The 14,805-nt window shown below is 41.6% G+C and overlaps 1 protein-coding gene across 1 annotated transcript in view; it reads right to left on the bottom strand.

Moving 5' to 3' along the window:
* The window catches only part of fbxo41 (F-box protein 41), a 42,573-nt gene extending 31,502 nt beyond the window's left edge, over nt 1-11,071 (bottom strand). Inside the window, exons 1-2 of the mRNA XM_030059366.1 lie at nt 10,523-11,071; nt 9,248-9,477 (exon numbers count right to left, since the gene is read on the bottom strand). Of these exons, the coding sequence (XP_029915226.1) occupies nt 9,248-9,477; nt 10,523-11,071 (779 nt within the window). The remainder of the gene's footprint in view (nt 1-9,247; nt 9,478-10,522) is intronic.
* Between the last annotated feature and the right edge of the window lie 3,734 nt (nt 11,072-14,805).

The raw sequence follows: 14,805 nt of genomic DNA, 5'->3' as shown, positions 1-14,805 counted from the left end.
GTCACACACACACACAGACACACACTTTTATAAGCATATATTACACTCCCATGCACGCACACACACAAACATAAAAAGAGGAGGGGCTGCATAAGAGGCTGTGTAGAAGATATGACGACATGAGATGAGGTGAGAGATGTGCTCTGAGAAAGGCCGAGATGAAAGGATGAGAGGAAACGGATGATGAAAGGAATACAGGGTGAAATCAAATCAAAGGGAAAAGGGGGCACAATGAGGAGAACGAGAGAATAGGCACACAGAAATCAGGCTCAGAGCAAGAGCGGCAGCTCCACTCCAGGAATAAGGTGTAAAATGCAGCGTGAACACCAGACACATTCACAAGGAGAAAATATGCCATTCACCGACCTGATGCATTCATCAATCCCATTTTCAAAGCCTCCCAGTGAAGTGCATGACTAGCTTCTCAAGAAGCCAGTAATCCAGGTCTTGGCTCTGATCAATCACAGAAAGTAAATATTTTATTGTGGCTCCACCGGCACCATGTAGAGTTCCTGCTACCTCTGCTTGCTCTCCAAAATTTTAAAGACACATTAAAATTCACAGCTAGTTCAGACACCCAGGGATATAAGGGCGAGGTGATTATCTAGTGCGCTGCAAATTGCATGAGAGAAACGGAATTTGCTTAAGGATAGTATGTATTCATTTTGGGAAAAATGCTACCACAAATGTATCAGTCAATATTTGAGAATCTCTTCTTAAATGATATTGTTTAGTGAACAAAGATAACAGTACTTGGCAGGATTTTGTAATGTGCTTTGCCCTCTAACCAGCACCAATTTTGTGAGACTACTAGGCGGATATCCAGGTGTGGAGCGCAGCTATTGCCAGTGATGTGATTGATACAGAAGTATAGTCCCAGGAAAAAAATGGAAACAAAATGAGCAAATTTCGATTTGGGACTGTGTAGGCTACTGCGAGCCAGTCCATGCACACACACACACACACGTTAGCAGCACTCACTCAGCTCTACGACAGCTTGACAGCTTAAGATTAAAAAAAAAAAAAAATTATGGCATTGCCTCAGACTGGGCTTTCCACTGAGGAACAGCACCACACACACTGATGCAGAAATCCAATAAACCATGAAAGCGTCTTATTTCGTTGTGGGCCGAGTGCACCTTCTACCAGCCAACCTGCAGTGGTCGCGTGAGCCGTTCAAGTCAACACTAAAGAATAAGTTCACCCTAAAACAACATTTGTCACCAAATCCAGGGCTATGCACATGTTGTAGCTGATGAAAGAGCTAGCTGCATGTAAAGAGCATTATTTTAATCAAGTCTACAGTTCCTGGTTTAACAGGAACTGTTTTTAGTGGAATTACAACAGGAAGTGGAGTGTTGTGAGGCCGGTTCAGCACGGGGGCACGACGTGCAGCTGAATTAAACTGTGAGATATTCCTGCACAGTTCAAAGAGGCCGACCAGGACAACATTAACAACATTTAAAGTTTCAGATACCACTTGGATTTATTTGTCCGATTATGCAGAGGAGCAAACCAGGCAACACAGAGAGGGAGACTGATGGAGAGATAAATGGGAGGATTCAGAACGGCTAGTGGAATCATCAGGATATAGAGGGAGCAGCTCTGCAGTTATCGAATATTTTAGTCATCGAGTCTTCTACCAATTATCCCATCAATTAATCAAGTAAGCGGATAAGAAATACTTACATTTATTGCATACTTCAACGATACAAGAAATTACCTTTCCAAACAAAACCTTCTTAATGCAAAAAGTGCCGTATTACATTAATTCATTTTCAGCTATTGGTTAGAATTAATGTTGGGAAGTTGAACAGGTCTTAATTCCCTCTCTAATAGATATTTTACATTGCTGTGAAAACAGCTCCTTGAAACAAATGTATTCAAGGCTCCTTCACATTTGCCTGTTCAAAACTTCAGACTTTTCCAGACAGCTCAGTTGATTTTTTTATGTGAAACATCTCAGACGACTGGTACGGATAGCAGCATGTTTATCACGCATGTCAACACTCCAACTGTGAACATGTTATATTTTGTAGCTATGCTATTGCCAACTGTTAATTCATTCAGTGCCACTTAAAGTCACCCTCGGCACTGAATGGGTCATAATGCTTCATCACGCCTCAGCCTCGCATTGGTGTGGTGAACAAAAAATGATGAGACACCGGGTGCTGACAATGCACTGTGTGTTTTTTCCCTTCCATATGACCTGTGAGGGCTCCGCGCTCCTGTTAGAGATGTTGAAATGTATCACACACACTACAGTTTGCACCATGCTCTTTTCTCCCTGATGGAGTCCTTTACCCACCATTTTTTATTTTGTGGACGGGTAAAACATTTCTCAGAGAATTTGCATTTTCCCATTTTGTGGCCTTGGATGGGACAGTGCAGCAAGGGCCACCACTGATTTGTGCACCGTAATATGGGCAGATGTTTGAACTGCTTTTTAAACTGGAGATACAGACAATAGCCTGGAACTCAAATATTTTTCCATACTCTCTCCTTTTTCCATATTTATCCAGACCTGGAAATGATCAAAATTATATTCCATACTTTTTCATACTTTTCCAGGCAGTGTAGGAACCCTGTGTATTTATTCAAGTTTCTCACCAAACACTAAATTTTACAATTTACAAGATTACATTTGAACACATCATGATAATAATAATTATAATTTACATCATGATACATAATGATAATTTACTTTCGCTCAAAACAATTTTTTACTGAACTGAGCTTGAATGCATCACATTGTAACTTGATGCAACCTCCAATGATAACACGGAGCCAACAGCAGTTCAGTGAGACCCGGGTCTCTGTTCCAGCTCGAAGCAGATTATGATCCTCACCCCTGTTCCGTCCTGACTTGTAGGCCGACTCGGGCAAAACTCAGTTCCCTGGCGTTGGTGGTCAGTTTGGGTGTCATCACAGTGTCTCCATTTATGCAACATGTTTGGCTCGCTTCTCCAGGGAAATGGTAACACTGCAAAAGCATTATATTTTTCACGGGTCTCAAGTCTCAGTCAACTAAGGGGCCAGCCAGTGATGACTAACAGTAACTGTAGTCAGCTCCTGTAGTGGGAAACAGTGGCTGTATTCGCTATAGATCCTAAGTTTACACACTTTCTGCTGTGATCAAGACAAGTCTGATTCTTCTTGTTCTTCGCTTGTGTGTGTCTCGCTATCATAGTTTGAAACTTGCGCAGTCAAATCATGTGCTTGTGTCACAGTAATTATTGACGTTGTGTCTCACAGCTTGCTGCATTGAGTTCTACAGGTAAAAGAAGCTTTGAGGCAGAGAATTTGAATTCAAATATTTTTAATAATCAAATTATTCAAGTTTCTAAAGCCCTAAAAGGGAGTGGTTAGCAGCTGTTTTCCCCAGACTACAAATAGTAGCTGGTGGTGCCTAAAGTTATGTTAAATGTGTCCAGCTGTGGATTAATGTTACCTGAGTTGCCATGAATGAGACTGTGGACAGTTCTAGTTAATGGAAATGGCTAATGAAACAGCAAATGGAGATGTGCTTGATATCACAGAGCAGAGTTGGAGAAGTTATTCCTGTCCCCAGAGGATAACCTGGGGCTAACCCTGACATTAAAGTAAGTCAACCAAATCAATCTACCTGTTTAGGAACCCGTCTAACTCCCTCACCTACCAGCTATCTGTGGCAGCTGCTTTGTTTTGGTTGGCAAATACATGAGATGTGTGCTGCGCCTACACTGCTTGGGCAGTCCAAAGTGCTCTGCATTAGCAAGCATATTTTTAAAATTTATTGTCCTTATATTTGAAATTAGATCATATTTTACAGTTGAGCAAGGTGGAGATGAGGAAGCAGTGTAGTGCAAGGCATTTTTTATGGTAAACTGGAGACAAAATAAAATGTGAATAGAGGTTAGAAAGCCATATGGTGGAATTCAGCTTTAACAAAGTGAGAAAGGAGGAGCATTTCCGGTGAGGGGGAGCGCCAACCTTTCTGTTTCCACTTTCCTCTGTTTTGAAGGCATCTTTATCCAGCCTCAAGAGCCCATAAATCACTTTTTCCATCACATGGCCACCATCTACGGCGCAGAGCAGCCGCCTCATGCCCATAAATCCTTTTCTAACTGAGGGCTACGATTCATTGGACCTTCCATACACTGTGTTCTTGGTTATCCGCTAACAAGCACAACCCTTTCTCATTATAAACCAATGCATATCGCTGGTGGAAATCTGAGAGGCTGCATCTGCGTTGGTCTCTGTGGTATACATACGGGCTAAAAATGTTAGATATTTTATATGTGGTGCCACAATCCTGTGCAGTTATATGATAGCTTCCCGGATTGGATGTCAAACCCCAGACATCCAATCCAAGTGGACTACAAAAAAAACAATAACGTGACAATACACACAAAATAGTACACTGTTAATTGTGCACAATTATAGCAAATTCCCTGTTAATAAATGGAACTATTTCTAATACAAAACAGACTGTACTGGGCATTTTGGAGATGCCTGTTTTATAATGTGGAAGTGTTTGGCATCAGTGTTGCAATGTATTTCTGTCATCCAAACAATTTACTGGTTTGGATGACCTCCATCCCCGAGGCGTTTGGATAAACAAAACTCTGCTGTGCTGTTCTTTGAATCTATAGAGGACATTTTTTTTTTTTTACTGAAAACACAAAAATACCCTTGACTATATACATCTTAGGGGCAGGCTTCAAAATAAATTCCACATTACAGAAACCAAACTGTCCACGTTTTCAAATTTAGCCATTCACATTCATACACTCGCTCCATTCCACCGGGACGCCTTCTGAAGTCTTGTCACTACAATCGCTTTAACCTTGCTTGCTCTGTTAATACTGCATGTTCTTCTGTCTAAGACACTGCCGTTAATGAGGCAGATTCTCTCTCTAGCCTGACAGCTTCACTTTGCATTCAACGATGCCGTTCAATGAGAACCCTGCTTGTTTCCACGGCAGCAAAACTGACACTTGGGATAGCGACGCTCGTCCACGTGTTCTGCGTACTGGACACGCTGAGAAAGTCCTTTCATTTCATCACAAGGAACTTTCTTATCTCCCTTAATCGCAGCTGGATGTAGGAATGAATCAAGCCTCAGGGTAGAGGCCTACTGCTGCATCTGGGTGTGTGCTGATCCTGACTGTGATATGAAAAAAACCTAACAGGGGTCTAAATTTTCCTCTGTTTTGCTGTCATGCACCCATCAAGCTGATTACTCTCTGCTGCTCTCCTTTCTCTACTCATGCATCTTACATAAGCTTTTTCTACAACGCTGAAGCTAAACTAAAGGCCTGCATAAAAACAGCCACACAGAAACATACATTTATTCACTATCTTTGCAGAGATGCTTTTGGTTCTCTTGAAGCTTGTGGTTGTTGATGTGGCTGCCACTGAAGCGTATTATATCGTCCTGCAGGAGCACTCAGCAAGACTGGCCATCACTGTCTGATTTATGTATGAAATGGCCAACAAAACACTGTTGGAAACTGAGCTGGAATCTTAAATGTTATTGACACGATCAAAATTGTTCAGATAGGGCACTTAAGTATTATCAACTGGCACAATGAATCAACTATTATTAGCAGTTGCCATAATTACATAATTCCCATAACAGCAACAAATTCCACTAAATACCCTCAAGCAATCATTAATGGCCAGGAAGATTATGGCAGCATATTCCTCTGACAGACACAAAATACGTTTGCAGTTTTCCAATCTAATCTGAGTCAGTGTGTAAACCTCTAAAAAGACAGAGATAAGCTTCACTCATTTTTTTTTTTTTTTTTAATTATCTTAAGGCTAAAATGTCTGCTGATTAGGGCTCCACAGCTCTAGCACAGGCATTCTCTCCCAAATAATTCACAATGCAGGAAATGATCACATCTGAGACTTATTTTTGTGCATGGCACTGCTAGCAACCAAAACCAGTTCTCATGAGTTCCCCACGGTTGCATAGCAACACCAGTTATCTGCCTAATATTTTTGGCATCTAACAGCATTTTGATGTTTAAAAAAATAGATGCTTATCCTTGAAGGGAACACTTGGCCTCACACACCCTCTAAATTCATTGGTAAAACTCAAAAGTAAAAACACATCCTTCAATGCCAATATAATAGATTTCATTTGTAATTGCAGCCCGGCATGTAAGGGTTTTAAAGCGACCATGTTTGAAGCGATGAGTGTTCTGTGTCTGTTAACGACTGCTTAGTCATCCTCACAGTCAAACCTGCTGGACATTCACCGCTTGTGATGCTCTTTTTCCATCTCTGAGCTACTCTGTACTTTACAGTCTGAAAGAGCTCACTGTTCGGCTGCCAGCTTTTCCTTAGAGGGAGAGAGAGAGGGAGAAACAGAGACAGATGTTGGGCCTTTGGCATAGCTGCAAGGCAGTCATATAGCCCAGGCAGTGCTTTGTGAACTTAACAGACAATTTGTTACTGACAGCTACTGTATTTTTTTTTTTTTTTACAATAGGGACACAGAATAGCAGGGCTAAGGAGCAAAAATTACACAACCAAGAGACAATGCACACCTATTCAAACTAATGAAATGCAGCCCCGTATTAATCTGACACAAGATCAGCTACGTCGACTTTTACGCATTTGTCTCTGTCAAAAGACTACGGGAGAAAAGCATTTCTAATTCTGTAAAGCTAACAGATACAAAGAGATTGGTGGCATCACTTTGAATAAGCCATGTCTCTAGATGCCCCAATGTGTTATCTATTGTAATTCAGACACATATAGTATACATATAGCCCTGCTCTATTTCACATTATGTCAAGACACGAAATGAGAGCACTGAAACACGCTGGATGACACACAACCATGACCCTCAACTAATATGCAACAGCTTTGCATTGGTAATGTCTAAAGTGTGGTGTACAAACACAAACACAGTGTATGGTGTCAGTTTTGTGTTTGTGATGAGACTGGAGGGCTTGCTGTACTTGGAGAACGTCTTTTTGTCTTTGGCCTGGTGCTAACGTTCAGGCCTGCTAAGGAGACTGATGGAGAAGCGATGAAACCCCCAGAGGAAGATAGAAGGAGGAGGCTAGACACACTTGTATATGGAAAGCACAGTACAGATACCATACCATTTAATATAAACAATGATATTATTCACGTGTAGGTCACTTTAAGAAAGTGGCGTAACACACTATCACTCTGTTTCAAAAGTAACAAAATACACAATGCAAAGAGTTTGAGCTGTCAGCGTGGACATGGACCCAGTTACTGGTGTGTTGACAAATGCGATTTAAAATTCTGTTCAATTTTCTGAATCCCATTGAGGGTTTTTCCTACACTGCAAGCAACATGAAAGCACTAAACCCAGACATCTTGCCTCCGTGTCTTTTCCCCCATCCCTTTTCTGTGCTATCTAAAAACCAATCAAACACTTAAGGAGAATTAAACCTCCACACGAAATACATGTCTTGATAAGCAGCAATTAATGCTGCTTTTGTCTGTGTTCATAACTCAAACGTCAACCAGCCAGATGACTGTGGTTGTGATACAGATGACGCTGACTTTCCTCAAGCAAAAGAACAGATTTGTAAAAGAAAAGTATCAGTGTTTCATGGGGGCATAATTCCTATTTTGGATGACACCAAAACACTGACTTGCTCTGTTTCCAGAGTCTGCTTTGCCACATCAGTGCGACTTTAAGGAAAAAATTGGGGGAAGTGAATTGTCAGTGCATCTCATGTCTCCCTTTTGTAAACACTTGGCATTAATTCTAAGAAACCGGAAGGCCTTAGGCTCTTTGGCATGGACCAAATACATTTTTTATGCAAATTCAATCCTATTATTTGTCACATCACAGTTCACAGTTTACAGTGAATTTTAAAAAGTCAACCAAGTTTCTGACAGAGCAGAAAGCTACCATCCTCTACATAACTGTGAATCGTTAATGTGAGGATGAGGTATTTTAATTCATTACCTTTCATTTTGAAATACACTTAGCATCAGTGAAAAAAACATGGATATCTGTAGTCTGTAGACTGCTGAGAATAACATCAGAGTTTGAACAACATAATAAATTACCCTGGGACTAATTTCGATAAAAGCTGTAAAAATCTGAAAGCCTTTCTTTCAACAATGTAGTTGATGTAAACCTTGTGCCATCCTGTGAGAAAAATCCAAACCATGTTCATCAGCTCCTGAGCCAGGAAACAATTACTTTGCCCGACTTATTTATGTCTGCACACAGCTCTTATTTACAACAGCCCTACGTTTAGATCATGAAACTCTGTGGAGAGGCAGGCCAAGTGCTGCAAGCGCCATCAGACGCCTCTGCTGCCAGCCCAGTTGCTCCTGTCCTGCCCTTCATTCAGCTTGAGCGACTAAGCAGCCCTGCTCGGCACTTAGAGATACGGAGACGGCAGCAGGACAGATGCAGCCCACATCTGGAAGGTGGATATGAGTGAGGATCACAGCCACCAACAGAGGGGTAAGGGTGGGGGGGTGGAGGGGAGACAACATATGTTTCTGTGTTGCACTTATTGCGTTGTGTGTGACTTTGTGTGTATGTTGGTTTAGGCTGAGCAATATGGTGAAGAAATTCTGCCATTATTGAGCTGCATGAATAATATCATGAATCGTTATGCAGTTATTAAGTAATTTTGCAACAGTTATTGCTGTGTGCACCAAACAGACATGCCTTCTTTCAGCTAGAGAATACACTTTGTGGGACGGGGCATCTCCATAGCGCCACAATATGTTGTTCATGATGATATTTTGTCATATATTTTACCTGGGGCTGGGCAACATGGCCAAAAATCATGCCAGTCAATATCAATAATTATCAATACATATCAAGTGATTATTGTGTCACATTTAAAGGCTGTTTTGCTTCTAAGTGAAACATGGGGAAACCAGAAAACTCATTCTACTAATGTCCTTCAGCCACCAAAACAACACAGCATGGAACTGGACCTTTTCCTGCTGCGTATTCTTCCCACATGATTGGGTGTTTTTTCATCAATCATGCAATATACTATATATACATGGTGACATTAATCAACATTTTATTTAACATTTCTAAATTTATATTACAGATTACCAGACATAATTTTACCTTTATCAAAAAATTACAACTCCTTCAGTTTGGATACTGCCCATGGCCATACTGTGATTTGATTAATATTTTCATTAATTGCTCAGTCCTATGGTGGTGTGTTATACATAAGGGTGTGCAGGAAAGTTAGTTGAAAGACAGGTGCAGCGTGTCACTCACTGCTGTTTGTGGTTGAGCTCCTCCTCCTTGTTAACCAGGTCCTGTTTGAGATTGGCCAGCATCTCCACAGAGACGTCCACCTGCCGAGAAAGCTCTGAGGCCTTGTCCTCCAGGTCCTGCTTCTCCTGGCTCAGCCGCTCACTCTCCTGCTTGGCCCGCTCCAGCTCTGAGCTCTTCCTCTCCAGCTCTGCCTGAAGACGACCTACACGGGCCGCTATTTTCTGCTCCACCTACAAACAAGAGGCATTTGAGCTGCCTAATGTCCTGTCATAATCACCACGACATATTAAACGGAGCGAGTTATGCCACTGAAGACATTAATTAGGCCAATTAATCCATCAATTTACAAATATTTTCTATGAACATGAACATGAACTCGCATAGCGCACAGGTGATGCTAATAAAAACTCGGTTTGCTCCTGCATGTAGGAGTTGAACCTGTAATGTATGAAGTTTCTATTACGTGCTGTGTCTGAGTTATTGTGCTCACACATAGTAAATGTGTCACACAGAGGTCACCATGACATAATGTCCTGGATACCATGTACCGAGGCAGTGCAACATAAAAAGGAATGAAGCACTGGCTCTGATGAGAAAAAAATCTGTTTTGTTTTTTCTACTTGTAGGAAATTTGTTTTACTTTGACCTTGTAATCTGGAGATGTTGGACACTTTCTTGTAAAGCGTTACAACAAAGAAAGTCAGTCCTGAGGTCTGCAAGAAAACAAACCATGGTGCCAGTAGAAAGTGTTGTTTTACTCTACCTCTAATGGAGCTGGGCAATATGTTGATTTTATATTGATATTGTGATATGAGACAAGATATCATCTGGTTTTTCGATATTGTAATATTGTGATATGGTGTAAGTATTTTTGTGTCTTTTCCTGGTTTTGAGGGCTGTGTTACAGTAAGATGATATATTTTGGGAACTTACCAAAGTGTTCTTGCTGTTCTAATATTTGTCTGTACCCACATAAATATTATATAGGCATCACTGATGATTAGTTATTAAAGATTTAATTATGTAAATATTCTATGAAAGCGTCAACCCCACAATATTGTCACATTATCGATGTATTTGGTCAAAAATATCATGATATGCCAAGCCCTACTAGAATCATCATACTGATGTGACTCTTTGCATTAAAGGGTTAAACTGAGAATTTATGAAGTGCTTTAGAGAGGATTTCAAGCCTAAAAATATGATGATATAATTCACCCAGCTCTGTACAGTAAGCTTAACTACCTCTGACCGTGATCATAATGATCCTCTTACCTCTTCAGACAGTTTCTCCAGCCTCTCATCCAGCTCCAGTCGTTCAAACGCCCGTGCCTTCAGTCTGGCAAGGCCTTCCTCGTAGGCCGCCTCCACTGCACTGGCCGCTACATTGGCCGCCACTGCTACAGCTGTGCTGGGGTTTCCATGCGGACCCGGGTCTGTGGATGTCATGGCTTTCTTCATAAAAATCTCCCCCAGGGGAAACTCCACATTGGGGATATAGCGGGCTGCAGTGTTGGAGTTGGCGGGGGTCAATCCCAGGTCGTCTGGACAAGGAAGCTCACGGCAGGGGAAGCGTCGCTCCTTGAAAGCTGAAGGTCGAAGTGGCTCAAAAGGGTCGTTGTTGTTGGCGGGTGTGAGAAGAGCTCCCTCAGCCACTAGGGGCAGCAGAGCAGCAGCATCACATACACTGTTGGATTTGGAGAGGACGTAGAGGGTCTCGTACGTGTGGTTGTACTCCAGGTGGGCACGTAGGGACGACAGGCTTCGGAAGCGCTTGTGCTCCCCGCAGCGAGGACAGCGGTATGGCAGGTCCAGAGAGGCCATTCCGTGCAACAACCGCCGGATGAGTGGGGGCGCTCACGCAGCACAACGGTAGCGCCGATATGAGGGCACAGTGGCCGAGCGCCTGGCAGATCCTCTCATGGTGAAAATGGAGCAGTAGGGCAGTTAGTGGAAGTTGGTAGGACCCAGGCAGATCCCATGTGCAATGAAAGAGCCCGGCTCAATCACATAACCACACATGGTGGCAACACTCACATCCACACGCTTTCTTCTGGCGCCCGCTTCATGAGTTCGGCTGCTCTTTTCACTTATGCTTCTTCTCTGGTTCCCCTGCCTGAGGTCCTAAAAACAGAGAGAGAAAAATGCTGATTACAGGTTAAATGCCTCATACTTAAGTATGGCCTGTTACAGCATAAAATCTCTTCAGTGGCGATGCTGGCAACACAGCTTCTCAAATGTGCAGATGAAAAATGAAAATCTGAGAGTGCAAAATGAATGAGGCATGAATTATATATGTTTCATATAAAATAACAGTTTCAAAATAAGACTTGAAATAGACCATGACCGTTTAGCTATTCTGATTCATTAAAACCACTATGCATACCATCTGACTACAGAAAAAGACAACAGATAGGAATACCCAACTACACAAAAATGATTTTGAAAATGATCTCCACCACTGCAGGTCATTTTACAGTACTTTTCATTATGTTATGAGATCAATTATATTTTTCCCTTACGTTTGCTATAAATGTTTTAAAACAACTGCACAGATGTATTAGCTGACAATTCGACAGTCTGACAATAGTACTGTAAAAATGCAAATCTTTGTGTGAATTCTTTGTGTGAATTATGTGAATACTGTTTGGTATACCTTGTTTGTTTATGCCAACATTAACTGAAACTGCAAAAAAGACTGAGGGCTATTTCGACTCAGCTGACAAAAATGTGGAACAAAGAAGTGATTACTTAGTGAATCAGCAGATGATGAAAACCATGTTGCCTCAACCATCAAATTATCTTCTTTTTTATCACATAAGGAGGTGGTGGTCATATTTTTTTTGCCCATCCTTTGAGATACTCTTTGAGTCATGTTTGCACCTAGTTCATATGGAGTGTCAGATTATAGACTTATATTGATTGTATTGAGCTAAAAAACTTATACAGGATAATGCCTTACTAAACGTCCATGTTGCTTTAAGGTAAACCTTAAAAACAAGGGGTGCCACCCAACCAAAGCATTCTAATGCAACTACACAAAACACCTCTCATCCACAGTGACAGATCACCTTCACCTGACAAATTCCTCAAATTGGCGATTGTTTTCATGACATTTGAAACTGATTAAGAGCAAATGAGTCTTTGAGGTATGGCAAGGCAGACTGAAAAAAAATGCTGATTTGGGTTGTATGCATGTAAACAAGGCAGAAATAACATTAAATGTAGGGGAATGTAAAAAAAAAAATAAAAGATGAGGGGGCACAACTAAACAATGATGCTGGAATGATCTTCTAACTTGTCAAAAATGCACTCCAGATGATAGTTCAATTTCCTTGTCCTTATTCCCTCACTCTGGCAGTCCATCTCTCACTGTTTGCTACTTCAGCTGACTGGACAGGCAGACATCAGGGCCCGCTATGTCTGGACTCTTCAGTAAGAATATTGATCTAGGGTCAGCGGTCAGGAAACATGAAACCTAAACTTCACTATGGCTGAGGCAAACTGCTCTCAGATTTGCACTCCTATGCTGAAATACTTAGAGGGAGCGAGGAGTAGGGAAAGGTAAATGGATCCATTAGTGTGAGTGCTTGTGAATGGTGAGGGAATTTTCTGTATCAGTGTCCGAAGTCGATGCGGTCAGAAAGGACCGTGCTAAACGTCCTGCGCAAGGGATCTCATAACCAATCAGCTCCTCTGATATCTGCTATCTGAGCTGCATCACAGCCCTTGTTTCTGTATTTCCTTGCAAGCCTCAAATTTTGCCTGATATTTCCAACTGTGTGATAGTAGCTGCAGAAGAATCAAATAAAATGCAAGCCAAAAAAGTCCAAAAAGAGGCAATCAAATACACTTGAACTATTTTACTTGGACAAATTCATTAACTTCTGAATAACAATGAGTCATTCTGTCAGACCATGTGTCCGTCAACAAGCTGTAGAAGTGGGGTCAGGAATAAAGGCATTTAACATTCATCATTTCCATCTGCCACTAACGCTTCAGAAGCTGAGCATGGACAGCCGAGCAGGAACATTGCATTGCCGTGTTCAGCCAATTAGCCCGCAATTGATGCCCCTGGTTTAATAAATCCAATTAATTCAGCATGGCGGCTTCCACTGACTGTCGTTTCCCCGGCGTCAGCTTCTCTAATTAAGCAAGTACAAGTTTAAAGAGGCAGAGCAAAGATCCTGTGCTAAAAGATCTCTCACATGAGATCCTCAGGTCAGTCTCAGACATCAGCCCCGTCCCAATTAAAGGCTGGTGAGGTTTAGCTTGTTATGGACGATAGTGACCACAGAATTGAAATGATGTCTCTTGTCCTCATATAACCACGGGAAAATTTAACAGTTTAGCAGTTTATTGTCTCTGAAAGGTGACTGTGATACAGCACAATCACACAAATGACCTACACATTTAATAAAAAATGCAGAAAATAAAGACAGTTTTCTCTCATTACTGGCATGTTACTCTGGGTTTTTGGTATCAGATACTACATTTTTACCCAATTTTGGCTCAGTGTCAACTATTAAAAGGACAAAAAAGATGTTAAGATTTGTTTCACCTAAAAATTGTTAGAGGTCAGTGCAGCTGGGAATGACTTTGTACCCTGCTACACCATTTTTGCTTCACATTCATACGTCTTGCTTCACACAAATTCCATGTGGTCACATTATATTGAACAACTGGTGTTACTGCATTTTCTAGTTAACAGATGTGGCTTGTGGACACTGATTTTGTCATCTGTCTAAAAGATTTTACATGGGCTGCTGCTATAGGAGGAGCTGCTTACAGGAAAGAATACTGTAAGGCTATAGTGCACTTGCAAACATCAGTTTTCTACTAGGAAGAATTTGTTTGCAAATCCCTATAGCTCTGCTCATCTCATTTTCCATAATGTGTTGCTGGACCCTTTGGAATGTTGATCCAATTGTGAGCATCACAAATAAATAATGCTGAATACTGCAGATACCTCATCCAAGCAATGATGGTATGTGACATTACAGCAATTTGCCCTTGCTCTTGTTAAGTAGATCTGTTTTGCAAGCAGCAACCCTATGGGTAATGGTTCAAAGACCAAGAATATTAACCAGAACGCACTCTTAGGGATTTGGCATCACTCTCTGCAACATCTATTATGAGAAAAGCGGGCACAGCCATGGACGTAACAAAGCACAGACACAAGCTTTTCTAAGCAGAGAGCTCATACACTGGCAATCCCCGACAAGGCACCCACCAAGCAGAGCGGACTGTTATTAGAAGTCTGGTGAGGGTAGAATGAGGAGTGTACTGGCAAGCCATGCCCACTTATTACAGAAGGAGGGATTCAGTCACAGTCACAACACTGCAGACAGCCAGCTTGCCCAATTGCTTAAAATTGCTAAGTGAGATATTTAATTGCACGGGAGGAAGGAAGTTAGGATGTTTGGTGGCCACATGTCACATCTCACAAATGGAACACAGCTGCGGCATCCCAGAGGACTGTCTTCAGTGTTTCAGTGTAGATTTTCAGATAGTGTCTGTGGTAGGGTATGTAATAATGACACACACACACACACACA

Source organism: Myripristis murdjan, chromosome 1 (genome assembly GCF_902150065.1).
Source record: "Myripristis murdjan chromosome 1, fMyrMur1.1, whole genome shotgun sequence".
Taxonomy (NCBI): Eukaryota; Metazoa; Chordata; class Actinopteri; order Holocentriformes; family Holocentridae; genus Myripristis; species Myripristis murdjan.
This window is presented reverse-complemented; position numbering and strand designations above follow the sequence as displayed.